We start from the raw sequence: 21065 nt of genomic DNA on the forward strand, positions 1-21065 counted from the left end.
TAACTATCACATAGTAAGTACTTAGTAAACATGAACTATTATTAATATTCTTATCAGTAATAAAATAAGCATATTAAGGAACATTTACCAGTATCATTTTTAAAGTCAAATCTGGGAAGAGAAAGCCATCTGAAAGAATAAAGTAACATTCTTTCTGGATTTTTACTGTTTGGTTTTTGGCAAAGGACAATACATTTTTAGTTCAAGTAAAAACTTAGCTCTTTATTTGTGAAAATAATGCATAGGTTTGTGATCTTGATATTAAATGCAAGACATGAAATTGAGATAGCAATAAAGATATGCACTAAATTTATACTAATTGGAAGGAAGATCAGTCTGATTAAAAATATATTTTACAAAACCTAGAAATAAAATAACTATAATAAAAGTTTCTATTCTTGTTAATTTATTCAAGACTAGAAGGATGTTCATTTTAGTGACTTAATAAAAATACTTACAGGAGTCATATTAATGGTGCCATGATAAATAGTAAATATAAAAAGATCAGAATAAATACTAGTACTCTTTAGTTAGCATTTACTATGAACATTGTGTACACTCAGTCTTTTATGTATATTATCTCATTTAATCTTTCTTAAATCCTATGAGTTAGAAATGCTTTTTTAAAATAGTAATTTTACAGAGGGAGGAAACTGTTTCATACCAGTCTGCTTGCTTTAAGCAATAAAGCAACTGGAGAGTAAATGGATAACTGTTATAATAACTAAAAATAACCTTTAGCTTTGAAATAACCATATCTGAAAATAAACGTATTTTCTCTTTCAAGAAATATAGTTCATTCCTTTAACCATATTTTATTCTTTATTTCAACTTATAATCAATCAAAATACCAGAGCAATCCTAAGCTAAACTTAATGTAAGTTTAAACATAAACTTAAATATTTTAGATAAATCATTTAAATCATGTTGAGAATTTTTTTTCTCAGTGTTAGAATATTTATTACTGGTAGTCAATTGGCTTAACTCTTTGTCTTCAATAATATGTTCTCAATTATTAGCTTAGACTAAAGGCTTTTTGAATTTAAGATTTTTAGTTGTAATCTTTCCTAATAATAGAGAAACATGTAAATTGACCGTACCTCCACTACACCCACAGCCAATCAGAGTGAGTACGCAAATTAACCCAATACAGATGGAGGTTAATTTGCATACATACCTGGATCCTGGGAACCTCCTCGGCACCCAGGTCACTCCCAGCCACCATCCCACGGAGGCTTTAAGCTTGGGGGACGGAGGTAACCGCTTCCCAAGCCTACAGCCTGAGGTGGAGGCTATAGGCTTGGGAAGGGGCAGAGCCTGGGATCGGAGGGGCGGGGGGTGCCTGCTTCCCAAGCCTACAGCCTGGGGCGGAGGCTGTAGGCTTGGGAAGTGGCCGTGCCTGGAATCGGAGGGAAAGGGAAAAAAATCAATGGAAACATAGCCTCAGGTGAGGATAAAAAGAAAAATAAAGAAAGAAATGTCATATCCTATGAAAGATACATCTTGAAAATGCCTAAAGAAAGTTGTCATTTTTTCATGGTGAAGGGACTGGAGTCCATGTTGATGAAAATATCTTGGTGGCTGCGGTGACTGGCAGTGGCTGCAGTAGTGGGGTGAGGGGGCTAGCGCCTTCCCCTGATCAGCCCGGTCACCTCCCGCAAAGGGAGGACAGACTGCTCCAACAGGGAGCAGGCCTAAGCCATCAGTAGGACATCCCCTGAGGGCTCCCAGTATGTGAGAGGGGGCAGGCTGGGCTGAGGGACCCCTCCCCCATGCACGAATTTCGTGCACCAGGCCCCTAGTTAGCTATATAATCCTCAAATATAAGCAATTCAAAATTAAAGCCATTGTCTCTTGCTTTACTTACAATTCCCATTTTGATTTGAGAATTGGCATGTTTTTCCTTGAATAAACCTAAAAAGGGAATCTCCAAAGGTGTAGGATTGCAAATTATCCACAGTGACAGGAAAGGTAAACTGAAATAAAGGTAATGGAGGTTTGGTTTCAATATAATTTAGAATGTTTTCACTAAATAAGAGAAAAATAGAAGGCAAATGATTTTGTATTATCTCAATTCATTACCCCATAGACATTCTGTTTTTATGAAAACAACGGGGAATCATATACTGACCTTGGACTCATCTAATCCAAGCTTCTTTAGAGACTTTCTGACATAATCCAGAAAGGAAGAGGATTTGGAATAAATTTTACCAACATATCGATCACTGTAAAACAAAATTGAATCACAAAATATTTAAAAATATCTTCTGTTTATATGGCACAAGATCCAGATGTGATAAAAATGTAGTAATATTATTTTCAACATTTTAAACTTACTTATTACAAATATTTGTTCTAGACAGCCACCTCAATTAAACTTATTATTACCTCAGGTCCTGATCATTATAGTTACTTCCAAGGTAAGACTGAAGCCTGTCCCCTTCATTCCTGCTTATATTGCTATACTATTTTTTTAGAGCACTATTTTTATTTACTTCCCTGCTCAAAAGACTGCTTTGAAATAATAGTCATTTAAATAGGTATAGGTTCCAGAAAGCAGAAATTATATATTTTATAAGTTTTCATGTAATTCTCAGATCCTACACATACTTACATTTTTTATTTTTTTTTGGTGTATAACAGATATCATATAACAGATATGTACATCTTATGTATCAAAAATATTGATTTGATTAACTGTGTGGCTAGAAAAAGATGTCATTTAATATTAACATCCAGCTTGTCATCTTAGAAAGACTTTTAAGATGTTTTACAGAAAGAAAAACATCTAGTTAGACTATAATAGGAAAATACATTACTACTGTTAGTAGATCTATTTATTAATCAAGTAGACAAAAGTATAGTCAAGCTTAACTATACAAAAAAGAGAGTATAATTTAAAATATATAAAGAATCACTGATCAAATATATAAGGAAAAGTGCAATGTAAACAAAACAAATAACAGCTAATATTTATTTCATGTTTAGTATGTGTCAGGGTCTCTTTGCTGCATTTACTAATTTAATCCTTAAAACGACCCCGTGTGGTAGGTCAAATTATTATCCCCATTTTAGAGATGGTGAAACTAAAGCACAGAGAGGTTAAGCAAACTATCCAAAGGTTGAATCCAGTTAATATAATTGTTTTCTGACAGAAAATTCCTAAGGTCCCCTGGATGCCATCTTTTTCTGCCTCCTGTTTTGTATTTTCCACTTCTCTTTATTCACTGAGTCTTTATACTTATCATATGAAAATGCTCAAGTTTCTGCCTGAAAAAAGCAAGCAAACAAACAAAATACCCCAAAACACAAGCTCTCTCTGATTCCATACCATAAAACTATCTACTATATATGGTGGATATCACATGGCCAAAGGATAGAGAGTTGAGTCCTATACAAATTCAATAATATAATTAAAAACATTGTAAAATTATACACATATATATATATATGTGTATATATATATATGTATATGTATATATATATATATATATATATATATATATATATTTCATACTGCATACAGGCAATCAATATACACTTGAACACTTTACATATTTCAATCACTGCTCTGGGTTATATATTGAAAACCATGTAAGGAATTTTCAAGGGTAAATTTTACTATACATGAGTCCTCTCTATGTTGCCACTGTATATTATGAATTTTTTATAAGAATTGTCTTACTCATTAGAGTCCCTTTATTATTAGGCCCAGAAAGCACGGGCCCCATGCCAAACAATGGGAGCTTATTGCGGTGATAAGACTGTTGGACTACTTCCAAGTACTGCTTACTATTCTCCTGAGAAAGAGTAATGGTACTATTTTGATTCTCCAATGATGTCCAATAGTTACCCTTTTAATATGCATAACTCTTTCCTCTACTGAGGGAATCCATGGATTATTTGACAGATTATCTGCAAAGCCTGAGAGTGCCTAAGAACATAAAGTGTAGTGCTTAACACAAAATAGATTATCCAACAAATGTGACAATGGCAGCAGGGTTAACAGAAAGATTCAGACTACAATCCAAAGTTTTGCCTCATCAACAGTAAGGACTTAAAATCAAGAATACTCTCTGAAATGGTGTTATAGCTCGGCCGGGGTGGCTCAGTGGTTGAGCATCGACCTATAAACCAGGAAGTCACAGTTCGATTACTGGTCAGGACACATGCCTGGGTTGTGGGCTTGATCCCCAGTGTGGGTCAGGCAGGAGGCAGCCAATTAATGATTCTCTCTCATCACTGATGTTTCCATCTCTCTCCCCCACTCCCTTCCTCTCCGAAATCAATCAAAAGGAAGGAAGGAAAGAAGGAAGGAAGGAAGGAAGGAAGGAAGGAAGGAAGGAAGGAAGGAAGGAAGGAAGGAAGGAAGAAATGGTGTTGTAAAAAAAAATACACTAGGAGTGAAAAGATCTTAATTCCACCTTCTGTAAACAAGTCACTTCTTAGAGCCTCAATTTCCTCACTGAGAAAACAGGTGGAATGGAGGCAACATCTACTTCATAGGACGATGGGAAGATGTAAATGAGATAACGCATGTGGAAGATAATTGTAAACTGCAAAGTGCTACATGTTAAGTACAGTAGTATTTATTTTGGTAATATCACTGTGTTGGTATTTTATTTTTTAAATAAGTATTTTGACTTGTTAAAAGTTTTAGTTTTTGATTGTGGAGGATCCCAGTCAAGACGGCAAGATGCTCACCTCCTTCCAGGATCACATCAAAATGACAACTAAATTATTGTGCAATCAACCTGGAGAACCATCTGAAGACTAGCTGAACAGAACTCCTATAACTAAGGATATAAAAAGTTTTGCTTTTAGTTATTGCTTGTATAAGAGGTTTTCCTTACTGCTTGTACAGATATGCAGTGACACTGTAAGGAATGTAACTGGTTAACTGCAGTGATATAAAACAGTGGTCTTCACATGGCTGTGAGAGATCTGCAAAGACTTTCAAGAAGTATATAGTTGGAAATAATTTTAAAGGAGTCAATTTCCAGATCCTCTATCTTCTTACATCCACACTCCTAAAACTCACCTGTTTGGGTGGGTGCCTATGTTCTAGATTCTGTTTTATACATCCCCTTTCACAAAGAGCCCTTTGCCTGCATTAGCCTGACAAAGGAACAGCCTACCTCTCACCCATAGTACTCTCTTACATTGCTATGAGGTAGGGCTCAGAAGATCGTCTGAAGCATCGGAAACAAAATAATTCCTTTTACTAAAGGCACTATTAAGGCCACCCCTATCAATCCCAATAGGAGACTCAGTCCACTAAAATTTTACCCCTCATGATTGATAATTTAAAATAAAAACTTATAATTTATGTTGTCTATATGTGTAAGTATTTATAAAATAATAATTCAATTAAAATAATTAAAAAAAAAACACTCAGAGCCCTGGCCGGTTTTCTCAGTGGTTAGAGCATTGGCCCAAGGATGGAAGGGTTGTGGGTTTGATTCCTGGTCAGGGGTAGGTACCTGGGTTGCAGGTTCCCCAGCCTCGTGGGGGGCAATCAATATATCTCTCTCATGTCAATGTCTGTCTCTCTCTCTCTCTCTCTCTCTCTCTCTCCCCTTCCACCTCCTCCCTCCCTTTCACTTTCTCTAAAAATTAATGGAAAAAATATCCTCGTGTGAGGATTGAAAACAAACAAACACATACTCAGAGACTTACTGGTATAGAAAATTTTGTTGTCAACTGGACATGATATCCTATATAATAAAAGGGTAATATGCAAATTGACCCTAATGGCAGAACGACCAGAATGACTGCTGGACCAGTTAATATGAGGCGCACTGACCACGTCTTGGTCCCTTTCCCAGGCTGGCAGGCTCTGACTGCCTGATGGCCACCCGCGGCGGGGGCGGGGCTGGCAAGCGGGGGGCGGGGGGGGGGGGAGGAACAGCGGACTTCTCAGTTCCTTCCCCCGGCCATCAGGCACCGATCACCCGATGGCGAACAGGGAATCGGGGGTGGGTGGCAGCGGCGGGTGGAGCTGGCTGCAGGCAGCTGGGGAAGATGGTCCTGATCACAGGCCAGGCTTAGAGATTGTACCTGTGCACGAATTTTGTGCGCCGGGCCTCTAGTAAAAAAATAAAAGGAGAGCAGAGACCAGTCACCAAAGGGAAAGAATGTTGCGCATGTTCTTGTTGTGGATTTAAAGAATGACTGGACTATACCTAACAGAAAAGATTAAATTTTAGAAAGTATTCATATTTCAGAAGAATCTTTCATAGAATTTTATAGTTGGCTGTCAACAATATATGTGATAATAAAGAAAATATAAGAATTTAATTTTGTTATTGTCATTTCATGTGGAGTTGACAGAAATATTATTACATAAATCACAAATGAGATTTTAGAAGAAGTTAGAATAATTATTTTCAAGATATTTCTGTGTTTCTTAGAGTGTGCCCCATGAAACACTTAGTGCTACAAATATTAATTGTGTACAGAGTTTTGGGAGAAGAAAGATAGTATTAATAAATATTGGTTTCAATAAAGTTTAATAGATTTCTTTTTATAATAATAGCTATGTTCTAAGAATAGTTTTAAATACTTTAAGGATATTAACTTATTTTTCACAACATCCCTTTGAGGTAGGTATTGTTATTATTCCCAATTTAAAGATGGTAACACAGACAAAAAGATGTTAAGTAACGTGCCCACGGTCACAGTGTAATAACCTAGTGAGGTCTGGGATTTAAAACCAGGCAGTAGAGCTTGTGCGTATGTTCTTAACTGTTACACTATGCTATCTCTCACCAAATTATTCAGTGTCTTTAAAATATGAATGGGCACTGGTAATTTTAAAGAAGATAATATTACATTAAAGCATTTACTTGATTAAGAAATTCTTTTCTCTCAAACGATTTTTACAGAATCACGGCTCTTCAGGACAATAATTTAGAGAACGCTGTTATAGAATAATCAAAATCTGATTTATCCTCTTTCAAAAGCATTTCTAAAATACTCTGGAACCAGATTATTGATTCTATCATTTGTAGTGAACAAAACATCATTTTAGTTGGGGCATGAACAATGAAACAAATTAGTAAAATATATAATGCATTAGTAAAAAGATTTGATGAGAAGCTGATGATGGAGGAGAGAGGACAGATATGAAGTGATAGAGGAGTAATGGGAACAATAATTAGACAATGATAATTCTGAGTAAAAAAAACTGAAGAAAGAGAGTGAGCTAGCCATGTGGATATCTGGGGAGGCACATTCCAGGCAGAGGATATGTCATATGCAAAGACCTGAGATAGAAGTGCTTCTGACATTTTTAAGGAATAGTGAGAACATAAATATAGACATAACTAAAGGGAAAAACAATAGAAATGAAATTAGGGAGATGAGAAGCCACACCATGTAAGGTTTTGTAGACTACAGTAAAAATATTAACTTCACTTCCAAGTGAATAAGAAACCATGAGAATATTTGAGCAAAATCTAACTTTTAACAAGATCATCATGGCTACTGTGGAGAGAATGGACTATAGGGAACAAACTAGAAGTAAGAAGACCAATTAGGAAGTTATTGACTTTGGGTGGTGGGCACACAGTGCAATATAAAGATCTTGAAACATAGGAATCCACACCTGAAACCTATATGATCCTATAAACCAATGTCACCCCAATTTATTTAATAAAAATAAAATAACAATAATCTAGATGAGAAATGATGGTGGCTTGAACCAGGTTGGTGACCTTGAGGATGGTGAAAAGTGGTAGAATTTTAGATATATTTTGAGGGAGAGAATACAAAATTGCTGAAGGACTGGATTTAGCAGTGTGAGAAAGAGAGTAGTCAAAGACTCCTCCAGGATTTTTGGCCTGAGCAACTGGAAGAACAAGATTGTAATTTACTGGACTAGAGATTTAGGATTTATCAACATATATGGTATTTAAAGCCATGAGACACAATGAGATCACCTAGGTAGTAGATATTTAGAGAAAAAAAAGCACTCCGACAATTAGAGGTTTGAAAGAAGAAGAATCAGCAAAATAAACTGAAAAGAAGAGAGAGAAAAAGATGAGTATTTTGTGAGGGACTTTCCCTAGTATGAGAGAAAAAGGGCTGCAATAAAGAGTGGTAAATTGTGTGACAACAGAACAAATAAGATAAGGATTGGGAACTGACAATGGGATTCAGCAACATAGAAGTAAAATCTGGTTAGAATACAAGAGAAAATGAGGAAAAAACCTGGCAGCACTTTGAAGGAATTTTCTGGTAAAAGGGAACAACAGATACAGAATAGTAGTTGGAGGGGTAGTGGCATCCAAAGAGCATTTTCAGAATGTGTGCTCTTAACTAGTATATCATTTCATTTAATAAGACTGAATACCGGGAGAGCTCCCACTAGGTGGTAAAAGAATAGATACAAATAAATAATTGTACTATTAAATTCAATAAGAGCCATGAATCATAGATTAAATACTATGGAAGAAGAGAAGATGAGAAAGAGAAAAGATATATATCAGGGATGTTTTCTAAACTGGGTTTTAAAGAATACCTAGAGTTTTACCCGCCAGAGATCACGGGAGGGAAGAGTGGCAGAAATGGGAGAATGATATTCCTGGAAGACAAAGGTGCTCCAAGGAAGCATACAAGGTGCAAAATTAACTGCATGGGCAATGATGCATAATCCAGGCCAGTGTGCATGGATGGTGCTTGAGGTGAAGAGGAGGAAGAATGGGGTGATGAATTAGGCTGGAAAGGATATCATTAGTGACAGATTAGAAATGACCTTTATGGCATAATAAGGATATTTTAAGTATAAAAAAAGGAATTTTCAAACATTTGAAGGTAGAAAAGTGACATGACCATTTCTGAAAGACAAATGATGGGACTGGGAGAACAGATTAAAAGGGGCCCTCTGTCAGAATAAAGCATGGCCAGCATGCTAAAAGGAATTACTATTCTTTCTTTTAATAAAAGTGAATGCACTAGATCTGATTAAAATTCTACTCAAGTGAATCCTACACCACCCACATTCTTTTCTAAAAATACAACTGTAAGAACATGGTTCACTTGTGCAACTTTCCAAAGAGACGACATTAGTGCACAAAGTTTTAGGAAGAGGTGAAGCTGATGTATACTAAATAACTGAAAACAAGCACGTGCAGGGCAGAAAGTACTAAAATTCATTTTCTCCAGCATCACAAAATCTTGATGGAACTATTTATTTTGTGTCTTTTATATGCTACTAGATATTAAAAGACTTAAAATATCAAAATTTTGCTGAAAATGGCAATCACTTAAGGCAGTGTCGGCAAATTGCGGCTTGCGAGCCACATGCGGCTTGCGAGCCACATGCGGCTTGCGAGCCACATGCGGCTCACAAGCCGAGGTTTGCCGCTCTGTTGACTAATGAGTTTGTCGACCAATGACTTAAGGGAGCTCCAAAAATCTTTATAGACCACTGTATTCTTCCATTTAAAAGATACAGGCTTGCTAATTCCAATGTGACCACATATTATGGATTAAATTATTAGCTTTAATTCTGTGAGCCAGTTTTCATTATCTGGTTTTTCACTTTCTTATTTGATTATAGCAAAATAAAAATTAAACGGTTATTCATAAGCATAGGCATCAATATTATATATTTCTTATATAGCTATTTACAGTATTCATTATGAAAGAGAATAATAAAGTGAGTAAAGTAATACATATTTTCCTTGCCCTCTTTCCAAGAGTTTTTAGCGACTTTTACCCCATGAAATTCCTTCTTTGGCATTTTATTTCACTTAGAAAGTTTCCAGATAAGAGCTAATTATATAAAAAAGAATTCTCTATAAATGACTGAGTTTTAACCTAAATATTAGATGCTAAATGACAATTACAATTAATAGAATAAAAATGCTATATATTTAAGTCCACACAAAAAAATTTACTTCTAATCTTAGGCTACATAAACAATTACACTTAAAGAAACTTTTAGAAAAAATGATTCAGGTATTCTGGAACAGTTTATCACCAGAGGACAATTTATTTTGGTTAATGAAAAAAAACAAAACAAAATGAAAAATAAGTTAAATAAGTGGTCATATTTTCTTAGTACTCTTGCTGGCTAGAGATTCAATCAAGTTAACCTTGATTTATAACACCATGCAACTTAACTCATATTTTAAAAAATCCCCCCCAAAATTTAAATGAAAAAACATGGTATACTGAAAACACAGACTATGAATTCAGTTCTAAACTTGATTCTTTCAGGCTGTATGAGACTTAGGACAAGCCTTTGATGACTTTTACCTTAATTTTTCTTAATACTATCATGAGGTGACTGTAATAAATGCTCAGAATATAATATGTAGCTCAATAATGTATATTGTAGCCAATGAGAGTTTGCTACTGAACACAAATAAGTATTTATTAAAAATATATATATAAAATATAAAGAATGTCTATAAAATGAATCCTTATAGTCAGCATCAAACTTACGAAATAGAATATTAACAGTGTATTGAAATCCCTCATCTTCCCCATCCTATTTCTCTGTTTACTCATTTCCCCATAGGAAATTAAGAACTGAAACTTGCTTGTGTTTACCATTATTATGTGTGTTTTTCTTGACTTTTTTGCCATATATTTATACTCTGAGATATACAATTGTGCTTGTTACTCAGTTATATAAATGGAACCATCCTGCAGGAATTTTTCTGTGACTTATATCCATAACATTGATCCACAATGATACATGTAGTTGTAATTCATACATTTTTACTGTGGCATAGAATTCCATTATAATTTATCCATTCTCCTATTAATGAAATCTTTGTTCCTAGATTTCTGTTCTTATAAACATTGCTGCTATTGACTATTCTTGTATAAATTTCTAAGAGCACATATTTAAGAGTTTCTCTAGGACACATATGTAGGTGTGGAACTGCTGAGACAGGTTATATATACACTAGAGGCCCGGTGCACAAAATCCGTGCACAGGCAGGGTCTCTAGGCCTGGCCAGCGATCAGGGCCAATTGGGGCCTACCTTCCCCTGACTTTTGGCTGCTGGCCAGGGCGTTCCTTCTCCTGGCTGCCGGCTGCTGGCTGGGGCCTTCCTTCCCCTGGCTGCTGGCTGCTGGCTGGGGCCTTCCTCATTCCACACCACCCCCTGGTGGTCAATGCACATCATAGCGAGCGTTCGAACTCCCGGTCAGTTGAACCCCCGAGGGGACAATTTGCATATTAGCTTTTTATTATATAGGATTGTCAACTTTATTAGATAATGTTAACTTGTTTTCCAAGGGATTGATTTTTTTCTCCCACCAGCAATGTGGACAGTTCCAGTTGTACATGCTTGGTAACATTTGATATTATAAAACTTTTAATTTTGTGCTAATGTCAATGGTTATAAAAATAATATCCCATTGCTGATTCATTTGATGTTCCTCTGATTACTAATCAAGATTGAGCATCTTATCTTACGTCATTGGCCATTTGAGAGTCCTCTTTGTGAAGTAACTAATCAAGTCTTTAGACTATCTTTCTTTTACAAAGGTTATTTTTTTTTTCCACAGATTTTTAGGAATTCTTTACCTATTTTGGATATTAATCTTTTGTTGGTTATAGATCTTATAATTAGTTTCTGCCTCTTGTCACTTTTCTTTTCACTCTTTTTATGGTATCTTCAGGAAACAGAAATTCTTAATTTTAATGTGGTTGAATTTTTAATCTTTTAAGATTTGCTGGTGTATATTTAAAGAAATTATTCCTCTGTTTCAAGGTTATAAATATATTCTTCAATATTCTAAAAGTACTATAGTATTGCCTTTCATAGTTAAGTTTTTAATCTACTATGAATTGATTTTTCAAATATATTTTTATTGACTTCAGAGAGGAAGGGAGAGGGAGAGATAGAAACATCATTGATGAGAGAGAACCATTGATCGACTGCCTCCTGCATGCCCCCTATTGGGGATTGAACCTGAAACCTGGGCATGTGCCCTGCCCGGGAATCATACTGTGACCTCCTGGTTCACAGATTAACACTCAGCCATTGAGCCACACCAGCTGGGCTGAATTTGTTTTTGTGTTTGTTATAAAGTAGAAATCAGATTTACTTATTTGTGTATGTGGCGAGGAGAACAGTACTCCAACCAAAGATGTCCACATTCTAATCCTCAGAACCTATGCATATATTATGTTACATGAAGAGGAGGAATTAAGGTTGCAGATGAAGTTTTTTCCAGTCTGCTGACCTTAAAATAAACAGAGCACCCTGGATTATACAGATGGCCCCAACATAACTTCAAGAACACTTTAAAGTGGAAGAGGGAGGAAGAAGAGGAAGTCAGAGTCAGAGTCAGATTTGAAGAGGCTACAATGCTACCTTTGAAGATGAAGGAAGGAGCCAAAAGCCAAAATACAGGGTTGGGCAAAAGTAGGTTTACAGTTGCTCCTATGGAAAATACTACAATACTTAATAAATAATAATATGAGAATAAAGTCTTGTGTTTCGTGTACTCACAAGTATAAATCTATTTGCCCACCCCTGTATGTAGGCTGCTTCTAGAAGCTGTCAAAGGTAAGTAAATAGTTTATCTGTTAGAGCCTCTAGAAAACATGTAGTCCTGCTGACACCTGATTTTAGCCCAGTGAAACTAATTTGGGACTGCTAATCTCCAGAATGCTAGAAACATCGATGTGAGAGAGAAGCATCAATCAGTTGCCTCCTGTACATACCTGACGGGGGATCGAACCAGCAATGTAGGGATGTGCCTTGATTGGGAATAGAACCTGCAATGTTTTGGTGCATGGGACAGGGCTCCAACCAACTGAGCCACACAGCCAGGGCACGGTCTTTAATCCATTTTGAATTTATTCTTGTATACATCAAACTAAAAAGTTTTTGCACAGCAGAGGAAACCATCAACAAAACAAAACACAGCCTACCAAATGGGAGAAAATATTTGCCAAAGATAGATCTGATAAGGGTTTAATACCCAAAATTTATAAATAACTCATATAACTTAACACTAAAAAAATAAGCAATTCAATTTAAAAATGGGCAGATGACCTAAATAGACATTTCTTCAACAAGAATATTCAAATGGCCAATAGACATATGAAAATATGCTCAATAACACTAGTCAACAGAGAAATGCAAACTAAAATCATATTGAGATATCACTTCACACCAATCAGAATGGCTATAATCAATAAATCAACAAACAAGTGGGTGAGGATGTGGAGTAAAGGGAACCCTCGTGCACTATTGATGGGAATGCAGACTGGTGCAGCCACTATAAAAAACAGTATGGAGGGTTCTTAAAATTTAAAAATAGAACTACCTATGACCCAGCAGTTCCTTCTGGGTATTTATCCCAATAAATTCAAAACACTAATTTGAAAAGATATATGTACCCCTATGTTCATTACAGTGTTATTTACAATAGCCAAAATATGCAAGCAACCTAAGTGCCCATCAATAGAAAAATGGATAATAAAGATGTGGTACATATATACAATGGAATATTACTTGGTCAAACAAAGAATGAAATCTTATCATTTGCAACAACATGGATAGACCTAGAGGGTATTATACTAATTGAAAAAAATCAGACAGAGAAAGTCAAATGCCATATGATTTCACTTATATGTGGAATCTAAAGAACAAAACAAGCAAACAAACAAACAAATAAAAACAGAAACAGACTCATAGATACAGAGAACAAGCTGATGTCTCCAGATGGGAAAGGAGCTTAGGGGGCTGGGTGAAAATGGTGAAGGAATTAAAAAGTACAAATTGATAATTACAAAATAGTCATGGGTATATAGTCAATAATAGTAATATATAAAAAGCCAGGGGCCATCATGACCGAAAACAACCAGATGGACGACTGAACAGCAGGCTGTGTGGGGTGACCAGGCCAGCAGGGGTGTTAGTGAGGGACGACCAAACGACTGAACAGCAGGCTGCGTGGGGCAACCAGGACGGCAGGGATGGCAGTTGGGGGCAACCAGGCTGGTGGGGGGGGGCAGTTGGGGGTGACCAGGCTGGCAGGGGGGTTAGTGAGGGATGACCAGGCTGTGTGGGGCAACCAGGCCAGAAGGGGGGGGGCAGTTGGGGGTGATCAGGCTGGCGGGGGGACTGTAGGGGGCGATCAGACCAGCAGGGAGGAGTTGGGGGTGACCAAGCCGGCAGGGGAGGCAGTTAGGGGAAACCAAGCTGGCAGAGGGGAGCAGTTGGGGGCAACCAGGCCAGCGGGGGGGGGGGCAGTAAGGGGTGACCAGGCTGGCAGGGGGGGCAGTTAGGGCAACCAGGCCAGCGGGGGGGGGGGCAGTTGGGGGTGACCAGGCTGGCAGGGGGGGAAGTTAGGGGCAATCAGGCCATCAGGCAGGTGAGCAGTTAGGAGCCAGCGGTCCGGGATTGTGAGAGGAATGTCCGACTGCCGGTTTAGGCCCGATCCCTAGGATCGGGCCTAAACCGGCAGTTGGACATCCCCCAAGGGGTCCCAGATTGGAGAGGGTGAAGGCTGGGCTGAGGGGACCCCCCACCCCTGTACATGAATTTTGTGTACTGGGCCTCTAATATTGTAATAACTATGTGTGGTTCCAGGTAGGTACTAGAGTTATTGGGGGGGATCACTTTGTAAATTATATAAATAACTATCCACTATGTTGTACACTTTAAATAAATGTAAAATAATATTGAATATGAACTGGGATTGAAAAATAAAAAAGAACTAAAATAAAATAAAATAATTTGATCACAGTTTAAATTCCAAGTGGGGCTCTAGTCCATGTTAGGACTATTTATTTCTAGTTCACCCTTATTCATACAGTGTGAACCTCCAGAGACCTAACTTAAATATGAGTGCTTTACCCAGCCTACACGGTCTTCATCGCAGGTAGGCCATGAACTCTTAACTTTTCTCTCACTGGAAATGTTATTCTACTGAAAGCTGTGATGACCTTCTCTGCCCACTCTGTTGATTGGCCAATAGCTGCTTATTCAAGAATTCAAAGATGCTTCTGGGAAAATGCAGCCCTAAAAGCTGAGCTCATTTCTCTTGGTTACCATCTTTTCCTAGATATTTGCCCTTAATTTAAACTTCCTTGATCACTCTCTGATGTTCGCAAATCAATTCAAAACAAATTTAAATACACTCACACATGTACACACACACCATACACACAGGGGCATGCATGCATACCTCCAGTGTTTTTAGTTTTTCTCACAGGAGGTTTGGCCCTAATTATCTAGCCGAGTGTTATTGGAAGTAGGTTTCTATCATTTTCCTTACTTTTTGCACATGTCATTCTAGAATATGAAGTACTGCTGTGTGGATACTATATCCTATGTGTCCAGAATCTAATAGGCTGCCTGTCACACAATAAAAAACTACTAAGCTAAAAAAAATAACATGTGAAAGTCTCAACAAGTAATTAGAAGGTGTGATTTGATGGTGAGAAAAGAACAGAATCAGTCCAGCCGGCTTGGCTCTGTCGTTGAGCTTTGACCTATGAACCAGGAGGTCATGGTTCAAGTCCTGGTCAAGGTACATGCCTGGGTTGTGGGCTCGATCACCAGTAGGGTGGATGCAGGAGGTAGCCGATTAATGGTTCTCATCATTGATGTTTCTATCTCTCTTTCTCTCCCTTCCTCTCTGATATCAATAAGAATATATATATTTTTAAAAAGAATAGAATCAGATATCATTTTAAGATTTCTAAAGGTGGAAAATGGTCATACTGTTCTCAGAAATGACAAAAGTCAAGACAGTGGAAAAGCCCAGCTGACATGGCTCAGTGGTTGAACATCGACCTATGAACTAGGAGGTCACGGTTCAAGTCCTGGTCAGGGCACATGCCCGGATTGCAGGCTTGATCCCCAGTGTGGAGCATGTAGGAGACAGCCAATCAATGATTTTCTCTCATCATTAATGTTTCTCTCTCTCTCCTTCTCCCTTCCTCTCTGAAATCAATAAAAACATTTTAAAAAAAAAGATAGTAGAAAAATGAGAAGTAGAATTGGTTGAGGTTGAAAGTTGACTTTGGTTTTTGGAAATGGCTGAATCTGATGTATTCATGAGGTACTTAAGAGAAGCTGTTCAGATAAAATCGAGGAATGTAGATTTGAAGTTCTCAAAAGAGGTGGAGCTGGATACAAGATTCAAGGTATTTGTTGTGAGGGTAATTACTGAGAGGAAATATAAAGAGATAAGAGATGGAAGCTATGCACAAAACATTAGAGAATACCTAGATATACTCAGGGGATGATTAAGGAGAAAGACCCTAAAAGAAAATAGATAAATGTTTAGAGTAGGCAAAGAAACTTAGAGGAATGCAACTTAATGGAAGATAATGAGAAAGAGAGTTTGGAGAAAAGCAATTATCATGGCCAAATGTGAGTGAAAGGTCAATGAAGCTCTGGGATGAAAGATGTCCTAACAAATACCACCAATCTTCTGGGTAGTAAAGGAAGGCAGGAATGTTGGAAAGATTTAATTTTTTAAGTGAGAATAAAGGTTTAGAAAGAATGTAGATGATTTTAACTGGTCATTAATAAACAAATAAATGAACAAATTTGAGGTCTTAAAAGAAGGTAGATAATCAATATTTGAGTGGATATGATTTGCAAAATTTTGTGACATTTTTCAACAAGGTTTGCATCATGGGGTAGGGTCAAGAGATAGAGCTAGTTCTCAGGAAAACAAGAAATTTGCTTATAGACATTCTAAAGATTGGTAAATCCTATATAATAAAACCCTAATATGCAAATCGACCAAACAGCAGAACGACTGGTCACTCTGACATGCACTGACCACCAGGGGCAGACACTCAATGCAGGAGCTGCACCCTGGTGGTCAGTGTGCTCCCACAAGGGGAGTGCGCTCAGCCAGAAGCGGGCTCACAGCTGGCGAGTGCAGCAGTGCAGGCAGGCAGTAAGGAGTGAAGGGTCCTGGACTGCAAGAGCCCCGGACTGTGAGAGGGATGTCTGACTGCCAGCTTAGGGGTCCTGGACTGCGAGAGGGCGCAGGCCAGGCTGAGAGACATCCCTGCCCCCCACCAGTGCATGAATCTCATGCACTGGGCCTCTAGTATATGGAAAAGAGAATGGAGATTAGGATACAGATTTGGGAGTTATCTACATAGAAAAGACAGTTGAAACCAACAGTATATGTAGATATTTATGTCGTAAATTCTTTCAATAAAAAAATGATTTCCTCTTACAGAGAAATAATACCTAATCTAAAGTACCTTCTATCTTCATTAATATGTGTAGATTAGTTTTTGAGAACCTGAAAGTTTCCTTATGGTAATTTGAAGAATAATCCTATTAAAATCAGTTGGCTATAAAAATCCTAAAATTATAATTAAAAAGAAGACATTCATAAAACTTGCTAGGATTACAAATGTATTCTTGAGTACAGCAGTTATTGAATCAATATTATGGAAAAATTCTCCAAACCCTTGCTTCTGCATTATTTGGGGAAATCACAAACAATAACAGAAGCATATGTAGGGCTACTATTCTACCAGTAGAGACCTGAATGGCCAAAAAGTTTATAATCAACATCTGTTCTAATTGGTTAAGTGGTTAATGCAGTATTAGTTGTGCAACATTTTAAATATAACTCCTGCTCCAATGATATTATATTCACCAAATTACTTATATATAACATTTCAATACTACTAAAATTCTAAAGTACATTTTGCATATATTACTTTATCATTATAACAATCTTTCACAACAAAATCATTTGAGCCTCCACTTTAATAATGATTAACCCAGATACAATTATTGCATACTTTGTTACTTACTGAAATCATGTTCAAATTAAAAGCTTCTTCTACCAATAAAGTGACCCTGAATAAATTCACCTGAAAACTAAAAGCCACTTCACATACAAAACAGCAGTTATTCTTATTAAAATAAAATTCTCATACCATTTGGTGATGCCATAACAATCTTTAATAATATCCTGAAGGACAGCACGATAGAAGAGTGATTCAGTAGGCAGCTGAAAAAAAATGCAGACATATATAAACACAGGAAACAAATTGTTGGAATCTGCCCATTGTCCTCACTAGCAGAGAGGTGTGGACAAGGAACCCTGAAGGCTGGTCAACCTTGAAGCTCTGAAAGGTCAGAGCCAAACACCCACTGTTTAGTTGAGACAATGGTAGCTAAAGCAACATCCACCTTTCAATCTTATGTAAATTCTTGCTGATTGGCTATTATTGGCATTGCCTGCCTAAAGGCTATGGTGTATCCCATAGTCTTAATAAAAGGGATAGCAAGGCCAGAGAAGGGTGGAGTCCTTCCCCTTGAGTTGGGCTCCCACCTGGCCCCCAATATTTCCAAATTAATATTTTCTAGTCTCTTTCATTTGTGTGCGGCCTCCTCCAGAGCCCGAACCCTGAACCTGAACCCTGAACCACGCGGGACATGGGGGGGACACTCGCAACTGGAGCCCAAACGTGGGGTGGTCATACTCGCAACTGGCAGCCCAACGTGGGGCACTCGCAACAAATAACAGAAATGAAATCAACACAAGAGAGTTGGGACCATAAGTGAATGTTAAAAACTTGATGTGAAACCTAAGATACAATTTTTTATAATTTTTCCATCCTAAGTTAAAATGTTACCAAAGAAAAATGAGCTAACATTCCAAATGGAGTGCTTATCAGTTAAATATGTAGAAATAAACTTTCATAATCATCCAAATCTGTATAAGACAGCAGTAAGACAGAATATATGTGAAAGAGAATGTGGGTTTGTCCTAATGGGGGTGGATTAGAGAGGATATTATCTAGGATCAACACCCAGAAAGAGATGGTACTACCTTAAGTAAGGACACTTTAAAAATATGTCTGAGGCCTGAATGATCATAGCATTGGCTACTTGTAGGCTTGAAAAAAAAGAACCTTGGATTGGACACAATATCAGAGATTGAAGTCTTGGCAAAGCTTCATTTCCTGGGGAAAAAGAGGTAGGAGGTGTCCATGAAGGTGCAAAGGTTTCCCCAAAGGAAAAAAGGAATGGATGAAGGGCCCCAATGAAACATGATAGTTTCACAGAAGCGGAAGGTAAAAACAGTATTATATAGTTGACCCTTGAAAACATTAGGGTTAGGGGCGATGACCTCCACACAGTCAAAAATCTGTGTATAACTTTTAAGTTTCCCGAAACTTAAGCTATCCCTCAGTAATATGAGGGGGATTGGTTTCAGGACCCCCTGCAGATACCAAAATCTGTGGATGCCCAAGTCCCATGTATAAAATGGCATAGATCAATGCATACAATTGGCCCTCCACATCCATGGACTTCCAACCATGGCTAGAAAATAGTACAGGAATTTATTGGGGAAAAAAATCCACATAGAAGTGGATCCATAGAGTTAAAACCCATGTTGTTCAAGTGTCAACACAGAAAGAGTGCACAGAGAAAAGAGCATTTTACAGTAGCAATGCAATAGGTACTTTTAAACCAAGAAACTACGAAATTCATCAAACTCCATTCACATCCCCAAAGACCTGTTAATATTGAGAGTAGAGAAAAATCAAACTCAAAATAGTATCAGCAACAATGACCTGCTTCCATGCAAAGTTATTATTAGAAAAAAAAAAAAAAGAAAAAGAAGCAAGAATGGAGGGAAGTCAACAATATTAACTGCTTTTGAGAAGTCAAATAAGATAAAAATCTAAAAACTGTTCAATGACTTGATACAGATCATTAAAGAGTTCAGTGAAATGTATGTATATATTCACTGAGTTATCCTTTTGTAACTCCTATTTTTCATCAAAGACCAACATTGTTATTTTCATCTGTTTTCGACCGGAATGTTTGGATTCAGATGGGGTGTAGCACAAAATAAATTTTGCCTGTGTGATCAGGAAGAAAACCTACTCGGTTGTCCCTCTCCCCCATCTAATGTCAAGTTCCTACACAGTGGGCCCCAGATGCTGAGACTCAAAACACCACAAACTGAGAGTTGAAGGTCCACCATTATTTCTTGGGTCTTCGCCTGATGGTACTACCTTCTTAAGTCACTAAAGAATGTCTTGTAGGATCTTAATAGAGCACTTTGAATGAACATATGTATCTTTTCTGAATGGTGGGAATAGTGTGGAGGGTGATTCTAGTAAGAATGGCATTAGGAATACCAGCCCCTGTCTCAACTCTTACAATAACTCACTAAAAGCAGACATACACACACACTTGAGTGTCCACACAAAAATTTATAACCTTTAAAAGGCACATTTCTTGCCTTAGCTGGTTTGGCTCAGTGGATAGAGCATCAGCCTGGGGACTGAAGGGTCGCAGGTTCGATTCTGGTCAAGGGCACATGCCTGGGTTGCAGCCAATCAATGGTTCTCTCTCGATGTTTCTATCTCTCTTTCTCTCTCTCCCCATTCCTCTCTGAAATCAATAAAAATATAAAAAAATAAATAAAAATTTAAAAAAATAAAAGGCACGTTTCTTATATAAATTTTTTTTTCCAAATGCAACTCCTTGAGACTTCAACTTTCCTTTCCTGAAACATTTCATATTCCAAACATTCACACTTCAAAACATTTTATTCAAAATTTCCCATCTTTGGTTATATTTTTCAGTTTGAATAATTTATTTCTGCAATACCCAAAATCTCTCCTTTATCATCTGTGCCTCACTTCCCCTCCCCCCAAAATCCTTCAGTTCTCTCACAAAAATGCTGAAATCACTTTTCATCTGTTGACACCTACTTTTATATTGTTCTATTAAAATTCAAAGCATTTTGGGAAATATATTATTACACGAAGTGAAATATTAGTATTACAAGTGGCTTACAAAGTTCTTAATTTGATTAGGTGTAAGAGAAGGGGACTTTAATTTTATGTGACTTTTATATAAAACTCCTAAAATAGTTAAAGCTCTCCTTTGCCATGCTTTTGAAAATTATACAAAATTGTATCAAGATAACTGAGAAATAAGTGTATATTTATATTGTTATTAACAACCAACTGTAGAAAAACTATAGGACCAAGAAATGCATTTTAACAAGAGAACATAAAGAAATGGGACACATAGAAAAATACAAACAGGATGGTATAAATCATTCCC

The 21065-nt window shown here is 37.2% G+C and overlaps 1 protein-coding gene across 5 annotated transcripts in view; it reads right to left on the reverse strand.

Moving 5' to 3' along the window:
- Positions 1–21065, reverse strand: part of METTL25 (methyltransferase like 25) — a gene marked incomplete at its 3' end in the record, with an annotated part of 124822 nt that overhangs the window by 32436 nt on the left and 71321 nt on the right. For all 5 annotated transcript variants that reach the window (XR_013960141.1, XM_080660485.1, XM_080660482.1 and 2 more), the window contains 2 exons: positions 17909–17982; positions 2132–2225 (listed from right to left, as the gene is read on the reverse strand). Coding sequence is in view for 4 of the 5 variants with exons in the window: in XM_080660485.1 (XP_080516611.1) it covers positions 2132–2225; positions 17909–17982 (168 nt within the window). The remainder of the gene's footprint in view (positions 1–2131; positions 2226–17908; positions 17983–21065) is intronic.

The sequence above is a fragment of the Plecotus auritus genome (genome assembly GCF_963455305.1).
Source record: "Plecotus auritus genome assembly, chromosome: 3".
Classification (NCBI taxonomy): domain Eukaryota; kingdom Metazoa; phylum Chordata; class Mammalia; order Chiroptera; family Vespertilionidae; genus Plecotus; species Plecotus auritus.